The 18,946-nt window shown below is 41.9% G+C and overlaps 1 protein-coding gene across 2 annotated transcripts; it reads right to left on the reverse strand.

The window, feature by feature from the left end:
- On the reverse strand, positions 1 to 17,823 carry LOC124148541. Of its 2 annotated transcripts, XM_048386108.1 has the most exons (6): positions 17,505 to 17,823; positions 15,028 to 15,107; positions 14,324 to 14,396; positions 13,419 to 13,550; positions 3,530 to 3,652; positions 1 to 3,252 (listed from the first exon to the last, which is right to left on the reverse strand). In XM_048386108.1, exons 1-6 carry the CDS (start codon positions 17,737 to 17,739, stop codon positions 236 to 238), a joined length of 3,660 nt encoding a protein of 1,219 aa, XP_048242065.1. In that variant the 5' UTR covers positions 17,740 to 17,823; the 3' UTR covers positions 1 to 235. The 2 variants fall into 2 exon arrangements, with proteins under 2 accessions (XP_048242065.1, XP_048242066.1); XM_048386109.1 differs by lacking the exons at positions 13,419 to 13,550; positions 14,324 to 14,396; positions 15,028 to 15,107; positions 17,505 to 17,823 and adding an exon at positions 6,902 to 7,013.
- Positions 17,824 to 18,946: the final 1,123 nt, after the last annotated feature.

An 18,946-nucleotide genomic window follows, 5' to 3' on the forward strand; every position in this document is an offset into this window, starting at 1 on the left:
TAACCCAATTGCGTAGATCGATGCTCATGATGTCGATCACTGGATTGTCTGGTCCGGACTCGATTATTTACAGACCGCCACCATCCAGCTTGAATATTGCTGACTGCAGCGTTAAAGAACAAACAAGGAATTAATCATTGATACCACTGGCCATCCCAAGTATACGAGGCCATGACATGGTGGTATTTTCACAAGCAAATGCACACATTTGGTTTGCCTCAAATGTCAGATATGTTCACTCATCCCCGAAACCATAAATGCCATTTCCCAGTTTTTTTACTTCTTTTCCACATTCAGTACCAAGTGTACTGAATCCATGGATGTTGCCATGTTCCCCCCAAGGTTTAGCTTTGGGTTTTCTTTGGGTTTTCTTTGTGGTCTTCGTTTCTTTAGCGTCTCCTGTGTGTCCTCCACCAGCTTCTGCACCTGTACCCAATTCCTCGTGACTCTCCTTCAACAAGATCCTCTTCAGCTCTTCTTTACTGTATTTCTTTGGCTTTTCATCTGCCTTAGTTTCTTTCCTTTGCTCCTGTTTAGGCTCCTTTCCAGACTTACGGTGAACTTCCCTCCTGACAATTGAAGCTACTGTACTTTGATAATCGTCTTCTGGATTTTCCCCAATTCCATCCCCTCTTTTATACACCCCTGATCCAAGAGCATTACCATCTCCTTTCACTCCATCTGATTTACTCAAAGGTTTGTAATTGCTGTCCTTATTTTGGGAAAAGGGGTTGTCAGCTGATTCGTCCAGCAAGGAGTTTGAAGAGGACCTTGAAACGGATGTTTGTCCAGGTTGTCCACGTCTATGTGTCTGCGAATCATTTCCAGTTCCATTGCCAAAGCTGTGCGTATTTGAAGCTGTGCTTTTACTTGGGTTTGATTCTTGCGTGTTGCTATTGTCAAACCATTTCCTGGTACCTCTACCACTGGCTCCAGTGGTGCCCTCCCCTCTGCCTTCAGAGCCAGGTCCAGGCCCTCCCTTCTTGCTAGAACCTGAACGTTCAAAGACTTCCCCTCTGACTTTAGAGTCTGGCCCACGCTCAGATCCAGACCCTTCCTCCTTGTCTGAACCTGAACGTTCAACGCCTTCCCCTCTGACTTTAGAGCCAGGCCCAGGCTCAGATCCAGACCCTTTCTCCTTGTTAGAAGCTGAACGTTCAACGCCTTCCCCGCTGACTTTAGAGCCAGGCCCAGGCTCAGATCCAGACCCTTCCTCCTTGACAGAACCTGAACGTTCAACGCCTCCCCCTCTGACTTTAGAGCCAGGCCCATGCTCAGATCCAGACCCTTTCTCCTTGTTAGAAGCTGAACGTTCAACGCCTTCCCCTCTGACTTTAGAGCCAGGCCCAGGCTCAGATCCAGACCCTTTCTCCTTGTTAGAACCTGAACGTTCAACGCCTTCCCCTCTGAATTTAGAACCAGGACCTTGTCCAGACCCACCCTCCTTGTTAGAACCTGAACGTTCAACACCTGTTCCAACGACCTTATGTTGAGGAAGCCTGTCACCGAACTCTACTGTATCTCTTGCTAATCCATAGGTAGATTCTCCAGCGGTTTCCGTTGACATCCCACTTCCCTTCTCACCATCAGATTTCCCACCTGCCTCCCCTGCTCCTCCACCCAGGAATGGTATTGTGAAGTTTGCAATTCCGTGTCCAGGCCTTAACTGGTTCAGAAAATTGGACACAGAAGGTTTCCCAATAGTTAAATCAATGTTACCAGCAGAAAACTGCGGACCAGCTTTAATATTGGTACCTGTGCTTCTTCTCACACCAATAGCTACGTTGCCTGCACTGAAACTTGGTTGAGTTGTTGTATGCCTGTGAGTCCCTTTTCGTCCAAGTCCAAAGGCCTCAACATTGCCAAGATTGACTTCAGCTGCAGAAGCTCCAACAACAACAGAATCAATTTCTCTGTCATCCACCAATGTTGCTCGCATATTCCCTGCATTTATGTTTGCACCTTTCAGATAAGCTAAATTCCTTTTGATCTTCCCCTCTCGCATCACAGCTACGTCAACATTAGCAGCCTTCACGTCAACAGCAGTTGCTTCAATGTGTCCACTTCTTGAATTATCGGTAACCTTGCCAGCTGCAGAGATATTGCCTGCTGTCACTTTGGCTCCTGAGACGACCGTTGAGGACTTTGTCTTCACTTCAGAACTCATAGTAAAGTTTACATTCCCAACTTTGACATCAGCAGCTCGAATAGTTCCATTCTTTAGGGCTTCTTTCATTAACTCCATGTCAAGACCAAGAACACCTTCTATCACTGATACAATCTTGCCCAGGAGAGCAAATACTTTGTAAAACAGACCATTGAATTTTTGGAGAAATTTGGTAATATTTTCTTTTATGAAGGCAATTATCGTCAGAACCGTCTTCAAAAGTTTGCATATTTCATTTCCCGCCTCTTTGATGAAACTGAAAAGCCCACTGTCTTCTCCTGCTTTGATAAGCATGTCAGAGAAACTTGTGATACTCTTCTGTAACTCAGTTGTCATATCATCAACAAGAGTGTTGAATGTAGTGCTGAGGTGTTCGGCCGTTCCTGACATGTCCCTTATCATGACAGACACATCGGACATGTCAGCCACGCGGTTCAACGTTGGGTTCTCGACCACCGAAGTTGCAGATTTTGCTAGTTCCTGTGCTTGATCATTGAGATTTCGAGAGAATCCAGTTACTTCTCCAGTTTTGTCCTTGATCACATTGTTGAGAGCTTCCGTTGCTCCTTTGATATTTTGAGTCATATCACTCCACGTCTCAATGGTGTCCAATCCTGTCTGCACCATGCTGTCGCCAGAATAGATGTAGGGCAGAGTCTTGTTGGCAACTTCATTGATTTTCCTCTGTACGAGTAATAAAGGTTCTGATATGCTCTTCCAAAGACTGTCAACATCCAAACTGAAATGATACACGCCATCCTCCACGTCTTTGGAGAATTTCCAAATTTGATGCGCATCTTCCTTCATCTGCGGACTGACACCCGCAATCTTCTTGTTCAATTCTGTTTCGTCTGCCTCATCCCTTATAGAAGATCGGCGTCTTCTATCTGCTTGTTTGCTACTGCAAGGCTGGTGTTGGTTTGTCTGACTGGTTGCTTCGGGTGTATCACCTCCAGAACTGTCATCTGGGCGTGGAGATGAATCGTGAAATGTCGGCGTTCTTGATCCAAAGGCAGATTTCAGCTTTCGTCCCAATCCTTTGAATGTGTCAACTTTTGTAGAATTTGTCTCTCTTGCATCGGAATCTGGAAACACCAATACAGTGCGTTAACCTGTATATTTATCTATATAAATGAAACAAACTTATGGTAAATATATATTTTGACCAATATGTCCACTTTCTTTCGTAAATGGTCACAATGAAACATTATTGGCATACGTTGGGTTCAGCATTTATGTTAAACCTTATATACGAGCTGAGTCACGAGTTTGTGGCAACATCTTACTTGTAACCTTTACACTATGAAGTGAATGAAATAACACAGCCAAAAGTAGAACATCATCATTTTCATTTAACTATACCCGCAGTTCCTTCCTTCAGACCCAGCTCCTTGAGGATACTCTTTGCATCATATTTAGCCAGTTCCTGTTCGGCCTCCTTTCCATCAAGCAAAGTGCCGTCTTCTTTCACAAATCGTGTCTTGTCTGAAAATATTGAATTCTCGTCAACATATGTCAGTGAGTGAGTGGTGTGTTCCGCCTGAACGGTTACCTGAAATCTGGCCCAAAAAACTAGTGATTGAAATCATGAGCAACGAACCATTCCATGAGGACAAGGTGACATGCAATCAAGCAGGTCACAGAGCCTCGGCACCGGGTGCTCTTTAGTCAATTCTAACGACATTCATAATGTACTGTGGATTATATATCTCCGGCATCACTATTGGTTGGACTAACTGTGTTTCGTCAATGCTTCTCGCCAACTAACATTGACATATCGTCAGTGACAACAGGATTTGACACACAGTCAACTAAGCACAAGATGTTTTCATAATGTACACGGTGACATGTCCCGGGATAACAAATGTACATACACCGATGGTAACGAATAAGGGAACAGTGATAAATATAGGGAAAATAACATTTACTGTCAGTACATTTGAAATCGCCCATACAAATTCAACACGTCAGAATCAAATGTTGAGGTGTGTTTGTGTGCATTGTTTCCAACTCGTTCTGGATTAATGCTGGGAACCCATGACAGCATATAATTTGACTGTGTCTAAAACTAAGTGTCCCCTTATTCATTTCCATCAGTATATTAGCGACCTGTGGTACGGGGTAATTTCTTTTTCGGTATACATGTGAAGAGCTTAGAGCTAAAAGGGGCCAAAATGCACTTTGGCCCTTTTTGCATATTATTGCATAAATAACATCTATTAGTTCTTGTCTACCTGTAGAAAAAAATATTGAATGTTTTCATTGATGCGTTTTTGAAATATAGCTACTTAAAATTCTATAAAAGGGCCAAAGTCAAGTTTCAAAAAGGGCCAGATTTTGGCCCTTTTAGTTCTCATTTCCGTGTGTGGTTGAGACTGGTTGTCTGAGAGAGATTTTGAAAGTTTGGAACCTTATTATCATATTTCAACTATTTCAACAAAGTTGGCTTTAGTTTAAATCATTTAAAAGTACTTCAATAGCATGTGTTTGTACTTTTAGTAGTAGTTTATCAATCTCACGTGTTAAATCCCATGCAAATGCCTGAGGGTCAAAAAGGGCCAAAATACAGACACTGGCCCTTTCCACCCTCACACAAATTAAAAACGTAAGTTTATTCCCTTTTTTGAATGTTTTTTATAACAACATTTATATCTCTGCTGTCAGAATGCGTTAATGTCTAGGAATTTATCGGGAAAAAAAAGTTCATTAACATGCATAATATTATGTGTTTTCATCACTTTTCTCCACATGACATTGGCCCTTATGGCTCTAAGCTCTTCATGTATACAATGTATTAGTGTTTTAACAAGATCGTCCGGACTAAGGGTGTCCGGAGTAACGAGGTGTCACTGTACATGTGCCTATATATGTATAACTAGTTGTTTGGGTATTATTTATGATGCAATTCGTTGTTCATGCACGTAACACGAGTAGATATTCTTGATGTTCTGCGTTTAGAGAGGTGTTAAACACCTGATACCATCAGACAGTTCAATTTGAACTTAAAAGAACCCCAAAGTCACTCATTGAAACATTTTAGTAAACGTTTTTAAATTAATGTGTAATGTGTAGGTATTTCAGCATGCATGAATTAACGTTTTAAAAATATTTCGAAATTCGGATAAAAAGCGTTCCGTGAAATTTGACACGATGAATCCAGAATGCGTGAATGAAAACCGTTCCTTGTGGCAATAGCAGTTTGTGTTTGTTTGTTGTTTAAAGCCACACTGTGCATATATGCGAGCTGTGTAAGGACGGCCAATAAATAATTGTACCCTAGAAATACGATTACGTCATTTTCAAGTCGTATTAAAAGGTAGTAACTCCTTAACTTTTATATATCCAAACACACTTGAACGTACAGAGGAACACGTAGAACTCTCTCTCTCTCTCTCTCTCTTTTCTCTCTCTCTCTCTCTCTCTCACACACACACACACACTCACAAACACCCACCCACCCACCCACACACACACACACACACACACATAAATCACAAACACAAAAACAAACACAAACACAAACTCAAAACACGCACACACAAACAAGCAAACAAACACAAACACACATAAATCACTAACACAAAAACAAACACAAACACAAACTCACACACACACACACACACATAGGTCACTAGCACAAAAACAAACAGAAACTCAAAACACGCACACACAAAAACACACGCAGACAAACAAATAAACAAACACACACAAACACACACACACGCACACGCACACGCACACACACACACACACACACACACAAAAACAAATAAATCACTAACACAAAAACAAACACAAACTCAAAACACGCACACACAAACAAGCAAACATACACACACATAAATCACTAACACAAAAACAAACACAAACTTAAAACACACACACACACACACAGACAAGCAAACACACACACATAAATCACTAACACAAAAACAAACACAAACTTAAAACACACACTCAGACACAAACAAGCAAACACGCACACACTAACACAAAAACAAACACAAACTCAAAACACACACACACACACACAAACACACACACAAAAACAAACACAAACTCAAAACACACCCACACAAAGACCCACCCACACACAAACAAGTAAAGTCTCCAAACACTTGGCCGATTGCCAGTTGAACAGAAACGTGAAACTTATATGCCTGAACTGACAGCAACATAAAACATGCGGTGTCATGTGACCTGCTATATCAACTGAATATGGTTGCATATAGCCACCATTTACAACTGACTGACTGAGTGACACACACACACAAACACGCACACAGACAAACAGACAAACAGACATACCCAGACAAGCAGACAGGCAGAACGGCAGGCACACACAAAGACAGACACACACACACACGCACGCACGCACACTTTACGTCCATCGTTCCTTCATTAGAAAACAAAACCTTATCACAGGAAAATAATCCAATCAATCATGTATCTTCCGCAATATGCTTTCATCAACTACTATTGATCAATCTACACAAAAAGCAGTAGTGTCATGTGACCTGTTACATCTACCCACATAGCTGCTCATAGCCTACATCTGCAAGTGACGTTTGAGGAATAAAAACAACTACTGTTCGAGACATACAGCGTTAACAAATACTTCGCCATTTTGTTTAAATGAAAGACACAATACCAATACTTTAAAATGGAAATATGATGTTGATATTGTTCGGAACTGAGGCTCTCTGGTACGAACCAATTTCTTGAAATGCCTACCTGACATTTTGAAACAGTGGTGCACATCACAAATTGACCATTGGCGATCTCACCAACTTTGTGATACAAGGATCACACCTTCTCACATTTGGGAAGATACACCCAACCTATTCTTAGACCTGAGGTAACAAACTATCACGTGACTGGGGTCGATCTGACTCAATGGAAAACGAAAGTAGATGTTGAATTAAGCCGCTCGGGTACTTCCTCATTATGTGTGCGTGACACGGAACCATTTATAGGATTGAAGAGATTTAAACTTCAATTTTTAAACTGCCAGGACAGACAGGCAGACTAAGACACACGCCCATCTTTCCTTCATTAAAAAACAAACTTCATCTCAGGACATCTTCATTAAAAGAGGAAATAAAGTGAGTGAGTGAGTGCGTGTTTAGGGTTTTACGCTTCTTAAAGCAGAAAAACTGAAAAACCGGTGACATCACCTAACATTTAATCAAATGTCCACGCTGCACACCCTAATATACTTTGGCTTATATCATTAAGGATTTAAATGTCTTTAGGTTGCTGTAGAAAGAAAAATAAACATTCTGATAACGCACATGGGAATTGTTTTATGACTAAAAATACAGACATATTGTGTGTTCAATAAATAGATAAGGTACCTGTAGATTTAACCGAACTAAATTAAATTGGAACCGAACGCGCAGTCATGAGATCATGATATCCTTAAACGTACAATTTTTAAATGAAGCGGCATGCGTTGAGTCCACTGTTTTGAGTGGGTTGTCGGTCTGAATTAGAGACAGGGTGCTTTGTATATATGATGTAGTGTTACAAAATCACACTTTATTAGCATATATGACACAAATTAGGTGTTTCGCACAGCACTTCCTTAACTAACATACGATTACCCCAAAACCAATTCCACCATGGATATGGGAAATACTCGATTCTGATTGGTTAATCAGATGTTTCAATTATGAATAGTGAGTATGGTTTTACGCCGATTTTAGCAATATTCCGGTAATATCACGGGGGACACCAGAAATGGGCGTCACACGTTGTACCCATGTCGGGAATCGAACCCGGGTCTTCGGCGTGACGAGCGAACGCTTTAACCACTAGGCTACCCGACCGCGTCTCACTTAAAAATAACCACCTCTAATTGAAACAGCTGATTTGACGGTTGAATCACCGCGGAAGCTAATGGTTATAGAAAAGCGCTTCTTTCTCAATGATTGTCGGTAAGCAATTCTAAATAATGATTTCTACAGTAATAGGTCTCAACAATAATTAAAGTGTTGACAAAATAGTTCCACAGCTCAAGTACATCTCATGCTGTTGAATAATGCAACGACGGGTGTAAAATACCGATAACATTGACGAGTCAATGCAAGTCTATTATTCTTAGTTCCATACTACAATGGTCCTCCTGTATTTTTCATGAACCATAATGTATTGAAAACATGGCTCTTTGAAATCGACGCCGACTAAAGAGCGACGCTTTGATGCTTCCAGTAATAGAAGCAGTGGAGGTAACAAGTGCTTTACGTTATGCTAGACACAAACGTCTTTCCAACAATCAATTGAACTTGGTTGTGTAATTTCCTATAATTACAATATAAGTACGTGAGGTAGGCTTAAAGTTTTGATGAAATGCAACGGATTTCATGACCACGCGTCTTCATTTCACAACACATACACCCACTCGCAGGAATGAGTGAGTGAGTATGGTTTTACGCCGCTTTTGGCAATATTCCAGCAATATCACGGCGGGGGACACCAGAAATTGGCTTCACACATTGGACCTATGTGGGGAATCGAACTCGCGTGTGCGTGTGCGTGTGTGCGTGAGTGCGTGTGCGTGAGTGTGTGTGTGCGTGCGCGTGTGCGTGTGCACGTGTGCGCGCGAGTGCGTGTGTGTGCATGAGTGCGCGAGTGCGTGTGTGCGCGAGTGCGTGCGCGCGAGTGCGTGAGTGCGTGTGTGTGTGCGCGTGTGCGTGTGTACGTGCGCGCGCGAGTGCGCGAGTGCGTGTGTGTGCGCGAGTGCGTGTGTGCGCGAGTGCGTGCGCGCGAGTGCGTGTGTGCGCGCGAGTGCGTGAGTGTGTGTGCGTGTGTGCGTGAGTGCGCGAGTGCGCGTGTGTGTGTGTGTGTGTGCGTGAGTGCGTGTGTGTGTATTAGTGTTCTACGTGCATGTTCTGTATGTTCAGATGGAAGAGGCCGGTACATGTGTCACACATAACCGGGCGGCGGGGTAGCCAAACAGTTAAGCGCTCGCTCGTCATGACAAAAGTCCGGGTTCGATAGTATTGGCATCCAACTATTGTGTCAAAAGCACAAGTTATGAACATTTACCTGTAACTGGTAAAGATGGTCCACGACAATATGCTTTTATTTAGTATTCAATAGAACCAATTCCCAGTGCGAATCCAAACTATTGATAAGTATTGAATATGATCGTATTTCATAAAACTTAAGCATAAAGCAACGCGAAAGTCAAATGGTTTCTTAAAATAGCATTTATTTAAAATTCGAGTGCATATCGTAAATGGATTAGAATATTCAAATTACACACGAAAGAAATAATAACTGTATGAACATTAGAGGTTGAATCACATATGAATAGCAAACAACGTTTAGTGTTAATTTAACCAAGAAACTAAGTCTAGGAAATGTTAAAACGTCTGTTAAAAAACACCACACAATCATACTGACAAAGAAAACTATGCCTGTCGGACAACAAGCAAAATACACTGGTCAAGAACTCAATAACGCCGCTATGGTAGGTGCACGAAACAGTACAAACGTCGCTCTGAATGTCTACCAGACCTTGCCATCCGTAAGTCAACCCTGTCTTCATTGATACCACAGCATTGTCACTTCAATTAATCAATATTTGCCTTTCTGTACTGAGGAGGCCACAGACCTATACATGATGCATTAATTGTTTGTGAGCAGATGAAGACATTGTTTCTCATATTATGAAACTGCTATTGGTGTTTGGCCAATTTATGTCGGAGTTAACACAAATTGAAAACGAACCATTAGATCCCAAAACACGATGAAATAACGAACATCGTACCACAGGTACAGAAGCTCACCTTTACTCAAAGTTTAAAACTAGGGTTGTGAGGATGTGCAAAATGGCCGTGCTGTGTTAAAAACAAAATGAAATGTTTTTTGCAGCAATATGGTAGAGTACAATATGTTTTTTTGTTATGTAGTAGGTTAAACGATATTTCGATTTCAGTAATTAAGGGCACACATCAAGACATATGGACGACAGAGAATGAGGTGAGGTGAAATGGGGTTTAACGTCGAGTCCAAGATTATTGCACTTATATAGCGACGGGCATGTACGTGTGTGTGTTTGTGTGGCTGCTTGTACTAGTCCGGACTAGCTCACTGAGATACCATGCCGCAGTTTAACATGAATACCCCACTCAGACACAGTATACTGACTCCGAGCCGACCAGTCCTTGTTTTAGCCCCTTAATGCCGAGCGCCAGACAGGATAACAACAAGTACCATCTTTTAACGTCTTTTGGTATGACACGGCCGGGGATCGAACCCCGGACCTTCCGCTCTCCGGGCGGACGCTCTACCACTAGACCACGGTGGCGGTCGACGGAGAATGACCCTTGACATCAGCTCACATTCTGACGATGTCACAGTGAATTAGTTATTTATCTAGATATTTCATTTTGAGTTGACATTGTTAAATTGGGTATTAAACTGATTACAAACATGCTAGCTCTTTCAAACTTAGTTCCATTCATAACAGTTTTTCAAAATGAAAATCTAAAAATAATGTTTGATGAGTTAAATGCTGTATATATTTTCATCCCCAAAATAAAATAAACTGCAGTGGCGGCCATTTTGATTTAAAATAATGGAAAGTATACGTTTTTGAAGACAGACATGTAAAACATATTCTGTGAAAATTATACTGATTTGTTCAGTGCTTTATGAGAAACCGGAGCAAGGTGAGCTAAACAGGTTGTGGTCTTTTTTAAACAGTGGATTTCCCTCACATCTTATAGTCATAGAAGACAGGGAGACTCCAATGACAAGGCAATGTACGTACAGGAAGATAATACCTTAACTCTGCTTACATTTCCACTTGACATCACGTGACGTTTGACTTTTGATGAACCAATTTGACCTATCGGTTCTCTGTTGCCAAATCTGTTAGCGATCGTTCAAATGCGACCGGGGGCGGTCGGGTTGTCTAGTGGTTAAAGTGTTCGCTCGTCACGCCGAAGATATGGGTGCGATCCCCGACATGGATACAATGTGTGAAGCCCATTTTTGGTGTCCCCCGCCGTGATATTGCTGGAATATTGCTAAAAGCGGCGTAAAACCATACTCACTCACTCAACTGCGACCGAGTGAAGCGCGACGGAAGACCGTCGTCGGATGATTGGAAGCAGGGAAATCGACGTCGGCTGCAGAGAGAAGTGTCTCAGAGCATTTATACACTTAAGTATCGGTACCAATAGCATGGTACGTTACCCAGGTCACTTCATACGACTACGTCATCTGCCACACTTTAACATCTCAACAGCAGCAGTAATTCAAGGATAGTGAAGGTTATATGAGACAGCTTGCAACCTCCTTCGTGAGGCAGGTTTCAGAGCCAGACCGCTTGTCAAAGGTATTGACAAAGACAGTGTTAAGTGCGGCGTCAGTGATTTCAAGCAAGCAGAGTGTGGTCTAACCAGCGATGGAGAACTGTTCAGATACGAGTGAATGAGTGAGTATGATTTTACGCCGCTTTTAGCAATATTCCAGCAATATCCCATGTCGGGAATCGGCGTGACGAGCGAACGCTTTAACCACTAGGCTACCCGACCGCCCTTTGTTCAGATACGAGATTTGATGCTGCATCCAGCTGGAAAGCCAGTGTGCACAAACGTCACCATGAACGTCTCGCCGCCAAGAACATTCTGAAGGCCGACACATCTGGCACTGGTAGGATATTGGCGGAAATCACCCACACTGGTAAAACAAAACTGGATAAAACCCCACACCTTCCCTTCTGTCACGACCCATGCTAACGTCATGTTTAGGCAGGGCAATACATACATCACTCGTGACAGCACTATTCCTACAGAACCACAATGTGCACGTCCTCCCGTGGCCCGCTAATTGGCCAGATTTAAACCCGATAAGACCTCTATAGGACGAGTTGGATCGCCGAGTTGGACAACGTCATCTTGAACGATAGTCACTACATGCACCACGGGCCGAATGGGGCAGTGTGTAATCCGTACTCTCATTTTTTCCACGGGAAGTGGGCGGCAGACAGTACTTAACGCTAAAGGTCAAAACACGAGATAATTTAGTTCTCATGACCTTGACCACGGCCATTTGGCGTGTAATGTCTTCATGTTGTCCTCTTTGCAATTCGTCATCACTCATCAAGTGTTCAGATGTGTATTAAATGTGTTTTACTTTCCACACTTTATCACGGCAATAATATCCCAAACTGTTCAAAACACAGGCCATTAACCACTAGCAATCCAAGTCAGGTCATCTTACGTCACACTTTTTCAAATTTATTTATTTATTTATTTATTTATTTATTTATTTAAAAGTCATTGTGCCATGGAGTTATATATGCAGCTGACTTCTTGAATCACTGATAACATGTCATGTCATATTGTACAAGAGGGTCTATATTACTAACGGGATATATAATAAAAAGATATTTTTATGTTTAATAATTTCTATTCAAGCTTTCTATTCAGAAGTGGCGGCGGGCCCGTGATACGAAAAATATAAAATGTGTGGCCTTACTGTGGGTCATGGGGACTTCTAACAGTACCTCAGCACCATACCCACCTCTCCTGTTATTTGTGCTTATCTGTTTTGTTGTGTAAATGCAGCCGACATGCATAGATGCTAGTACGTAATCATTTTCTGATAACAACTTGCCCCTTGTTTCATGTTATTACGCGGAGTTGTGATATACATAAGTGAGTGAGTGAGTGAGTGAGTGAGTGAGTGTGGTTTTACCCGGCTTTTAGCAATATTCCCGCAATATCACGGCGGGGGACATCAGAAATGGGTTTCACGAATTGTACTCATGTGGGGAATCGAGCCCGGACACTAGGCATGTCGAGCGAACTCTTTAACCACTAGGCTACCCCACAACCAGTGGTATACATGAAGACTTATATAAATACTTCTGTCAAAGACTCAGTAAATGGAACAGGTGGCGTGGTGAGTATGGTTTTTCGCCGCTTTTATCATAATTGCAGCCATATCACAGCGGAGACAAAAAAGGGCTTTAAATATGCGGATCAACACAAGGCGAGACACATGGATCTGATGAACTCAGCGGAAATGACGTTGTGACGCAATATGTGGATTAAATACAAATAGATCTGAAACAGATTTACCTAAAAAGATGAATTATTATCTATTAACGGTTTGTTAAATAAAACACCCATTTTAATGCGTCTTTGAAGTTATTTTTCACACAGGAAGAATGTCGGGTACCAACACGGTCCATCATTCCACCCCTCCATAGTTCCCCATTGTTCCATACATTGGTCGTCGGTTCCGTTGTCCGGTTGACCTGCAGCCCAAAGGTTCAGAGTGACCGGCTGACCATCTGGCCAGATCCACTTTCCTTCCTCAACGTCATCACTTCCTCCGATCCAAAATCCTGACCCAAATTCTGCAATAAAAAAACAACAAAACAAAAACATAGCAAAAAACAAAGTGGTCACAGAAATGTACCAGAATATACTAGTGAGTGAGTGAGTATGGTTTTACACAGCTTGTAACAATATTCCAGCAATATCACGGCAGGGGACACCAGAAATGGGCTTCACACATACTAAATGAACAGAACCAAAAGGTAAGGAGTTACATAAAGTCACATAATCACCGAATACTAAAATGAATGTCAAAATTAGTATTCGTCCACTCTCTTTGATTGTTGTTGTCTCACTCGGCAATATTCCAGCTTTATGACGGCGGGTTAAATAATAGAGTCTGATATTATGAGCAACGACCAACTCATTCGAGTAGGTGAGTGAGTCAGTTGGGATTAACGCCGCCTTGAACAGTTCCAGTTTATTCTAGTTATATCTCGGCGTGTCAGCTTAATGTGGGAGAAAAGCCCGAAGTGATGCAGTTCTCAGACGTTTACCACTACGATGAAACTCACGAGCACGTGTATAGTGCTGACAAACCTAGCAACATAAAAGGGGGGAGCCGGGATTCGATCCCGCGCCCCCAAAGGACGTAGCTCTGTTCAGCAAATTGCGGTGCCTCAAACGACTGGTCCATGCTTCGAGTTACGATGACAAACATTCAACGAAGAGCCTGACCACTCGACCTATTTCGTCGCCCGTTACGGCAAGTATAGGTTGCCGGAGTCCTCCTTTAACCGGGGTGTACTCGTTCAAGTAACTGTTGATGGGGTTATATTGAACTATGTCATACTTAGCTTGATGAGCTTGTCTTCATTCGCAGTGTTGGTTGACGCCAGAGCTCCTCCCATGTCCTTGCATCTGATCTAGATCAGTAGATGTATGGGTGATTAATCCCATGCGCCAAGTGAGTGTGATAGTGAGTTTGGTTTAACAGTATTTAAGTCATATGAAGGCGTGTCCGATTGGTGTGGGGGAAAAGCTGGAAGATATGTCGACATTTACCACTTGGATGTACTGACAAACCTAGAAACACAATCACGGGAAATCTACAATTCGAAGCCACGATCATCGGTTTCTGGCACGCATAAGGGACGCAACTCTGCTCACCGAATTGCAGGGCCTTTGACGCACTTGGCCACACATGCCCCTAGCATTAATATGTGTGTGTGTGACTGCTTGTACTAGTCCGGACTGATGCCGATTTATAGTGCTAGCTCACTGAGATACCATGCCGCAGTTTAACACGAATACCCCACTCAGACACAGTATACTGAATCGACCAGTCCTTGTTTTAGCCCCTTAATGTCGAGCGCCAGACAGGGTAACAACAAGTGCCATCTTTTAACGTCTTTTGGTATGACGCGGCCGGGGATCGAACCCCGGACCTTCCGCTCTCCGCGCGGATGCTCTTCCACAAAACCACGGAGGCGGTCCAATTCAATGAGACGCATTAATTAATGCAATACAGATAAAAAAGAAACACTAAATTATTACTCGTGCATCAGCCACGTTTTTCCTATCTGGGCTCTTCCAGTAACAGGACATCCCGAGAACCGTCCATTCGGAGCTGCAGTCTGAAATCAATAATGAGATACTTGTAGTTCTGTAAGCAATAAAGTAGCTTAGAGGACACCCAAAACGGCTCCTGTAAAATCCCTGTCTATGAACGAATGTGTAAACTCTGCGACATGAGCGATGCTTTTCTTTGTCCATTTTCTAAACACCAACGGAAAATATATGTCCCACTTTCATATGCTAAAACCCCAAATATGTTTAAAATTAAGAAAACGTCTCAATTGTAAATCCCGAGTATCCCGGCCAGAGTGTAAATATAGTTCTGTTCTGTTCTGTTCTGTTCTCGTGTGATGATGAAGGCGGGACTTAGAACATTCAGATGAATGTTCACAACATTGGGTGAAGCTTGTTCGTGATGTCCCTCCCTGATATTGATTGAACAAGCACTTTCCGACCTTGTATTTAAAGACCTTCCGATCACAATTTACCGTTTATCAGTACATCAATAGAGGGTCTAATGTTCTGAAATAAAGTTCATCCCTTTTAACTTTTAAGAGAATGAATTATCGATACGCATGTCTCGTTACTAAACAATTAGATAACGTCTTACTCTGGCGCCACAAAAACAATAAGCTGATTAGTTATGTGAAGTTTCCAAATTTCAAGTTAGTGTATTGAAAAAGAGTATGGGTATTCTGTTGAAACCAAACTGTTCTGATGTCGAAACATCTGTCCATGGAATTGCTTAAAAGTGAAATAAAAGAAATATTACGCAGAAAATTGCACATTTCACCAAATGTGAGGTATATGGATTAGATGACACGACGGATTGGGAAACAGTGTCCCAGTTCTGCTCAAGCAAATAAATGCGACAAAGTCTAACTATAATCACCATAAATCTCTACTGGCGACAAAACTCACGTGCATGCACATCGCCATATAATCTTTATCACTCTGAATCTTTATACAAAAATCTAAATATGAATCAGAGGAGATGCATTCACTGGCCCTTATATTCTAGAATAAGTACGTGATTCAGTTGAAGGGAATTAGTTTTTTGACCATCACTGAACGATATATTGAACAGATATAAATTCCCTCAACCAATGACAACATTACCCACTGACTTAACCCATCTTGAAAGACATTCAACAGGTTCATCTACAAGACCCATTTTTGGGCATACACCTTGCCAGAAGAAACCTTTCCTTAACTGAACTTTTTCATGTCCTTTTTAAAGTCTTGTTTTCATAAAATGCGTAACTGTGGTGTACATTCTCTTGATGTCAAGAGGCAACAGTTCAACATCTGAACTGGAAACTGCGTTGATAAGCTGAGGGTATGCCTGTTCTGTGGGATTGGAACAGAGCAATCAAGAGGCCTCAGCACAAAACGTCAGTCCTTGACGAGATCACACACACGTTCTCAGGTGCCAAACTATTCTTAATGCAAGACAATGCTTCTGGTTTACAATCCCAGACAAGGAACCTACCTTCAACAGTCTATTTGGCAGTTGCACAGTCAGAGTCAAGACGTATAATAATTCATACAAGAACAACATCCTGGCTCATTTAACCAACTTAATGAGGAGCTCACACGACCAAATACAATGCATTAATATACGATAGTAAGAACACATTCTGGTCAAATTGTCACTCATTGTTAAGTTAACTTTATTCTTGTCTAGCTTGTATACATATCACTGTTTTTCGCGTCTACCTATAGAATCATGATTTGTTTATTTGTAATATGCAACAGGAAACAAATAAAATATCGATAAAAAATAAAGAATAATATCCCTCCAATGTAGACATCACTGACGATATTGCAATATTTGGGGAAAATGAACAAATAAATACTAGTAATATGAACCTCAACAACCTTAGCAAGTCGACAGACAGAACGGACTCGTATTCAACCCTAGAAAATGGGTTATCAAGATCAAATGCTCTTTGGAATTGTGTTTGTCTCAGAAGTCGTTTACCAAGACCCAGAAAAGGTCAAGGCTTTTCGGGAAATATAAAGCAGTTCCAAAAGATCCTGGCCAAGATTTAACTTAAGCTTTAATTATAGCGATGATCTAATATCGTTCAATAATTGTCATATAGCCAATTCCCTTCCACAGATTTACCCATCTGAACTAGATATAAAGGCGACCACTGAGACTGATTCATCTGTTTCATATTTAGATCTATGCATAAAGATTCGGAGTGGCAAAACACTCTTCACAAGACTGTATGACAAAAGGGATGACTTCAACTTTCCAGTAGTCAACTTTCCCTTCATGTCGAGCAATATTCCAGCAGCTCCAACCTTTGGTATTTACATTTCACAACTTTTGAGATACATTCGAGCATGCTCTTTCTACCAAGATTTCAAAGAGCGTCATACGACTGTTGTTTGGTCAATGTTACAAGATTCAAGCCCTCACTCTCTCAAGTCACTCACTTACTCACCTGAGCGTGCCATGTAATAATCATATCCTTTTGCTGTGATCAGCCCAGCACTGGTTAGGTGACGCTGGAGAGTGACCAGACATGACCTGCTGCCAGGGTTGTAGAAGAAGGAAGCACATTCATCTACACCAGTGCAAGCTACGGCACAGTCAAACTGATTCATCACTTCAAAGATGTTTCCATCCGGTTCGATGAAATGACTGAACATAAGGATGAACATTTGTTCCAGCATCATGTTTGAGCAGTTCTGTGCGGACAACCCGTTATATCAGTCTTGGATGGCAAAGACAGAACAACGTGTAACCTCCTCTGTTGTTTAGACTCGTCTGTGGCGTGTGTTGGAGAAATTGTTACATTATTGCCACCTGCTAGTGACAGCACTAAGTCACCAGCCTCTTACCGTTATCATAACAGGTGCATGATTGTTTTTCTGAATCAGCCTATTGTGTCATATGTCAGACATTGATGCATGGTTGACTGTTTGCACTCACATGTTAACCTTTTGTTAAAAACACGTGCCTGACTATTAGCCTGTTTGTTTCACCAAGTACATGTCTTAACGTATAGTCAGCATCTGATAAAGAAACATCAATGACTTCTATTCGTGCATTTATTCTGCATAGAATAAACTTTACCTGGGATTTAGGGTACATTTAGCCGATGTTCTTTCTTTCTCTGGCGTTGATGCTTTGTGTTTGAAACGCCATATAGATGATTTAATGTACCAACGGTCCGCGCCATTGTATCATGCTTCTTTGTTATATCTAACTACGAAACCTTACCATAGCAACGCAGCACCTTACCTGTGCCAAGGGGTTTCACCAAAGATCTAAACGTCTACAACACCTAAAACAACGTCTAAAACAGTTGTCATGAGGAATGTAACTGAAACACGCACTTTTCTGACATTTAACAGTGAGTCTTGCGCCATAATCAGTCATGCCACTGTAGCGGCCATACAATTTCCGAGACCCGTGATGGGATTCGAACCACGGACCTTCTGATCAGAGGTCCGACGCCTTGTCCACATGACCAAAGAGGTTGGACGCCTTGTCCACATGACCAAAGAGGTTAACCCCGTCAGCAAGCTGACAAGGTAATGATGTCATCTGTCGGATGACTCCACGTCCTGCCACACCACGAAAGATTAACTTAAGTAATATTAAAGAACCGAGTGGTCTTTAACTTCTTTGAGTAGTATTGGTTTAGGTTGGGTTTATTATTGGGTTTATAATGCAACTCGATTATTTACAGGCCGTCATGATATAGCTTACATATTGCGACATTCAAAGTCAAAGTCAACAATCAACGTCAGACCTATGTTTTTACACTCTCTTTCTCACTGGCACTTAATTTCTTAATGTACACTGAGTGAGTGTGAGTGGCGAGTGATACCGCTTGACCAAGACACTTACCCTCTTCGCGGACACCTGGCGTTATCA

Source organism: Haliotis rufescens, unplaced genomic scaffold (genome assembly GCF_023055435.1).
Source record: "Haliotis rufescens isolate VD_foot unplaced genomic scaffold, xgHalRufe1.0.p SCAF_6, whole genome shotgun sequence".
Taxonomy (NCBI): domain Eukaryota; kingdom Metazoa; phylum Mollusca; class Gastropoda; order Lepetellida; family Haliotidae; genus Haliotis; species Haliotis rufescens.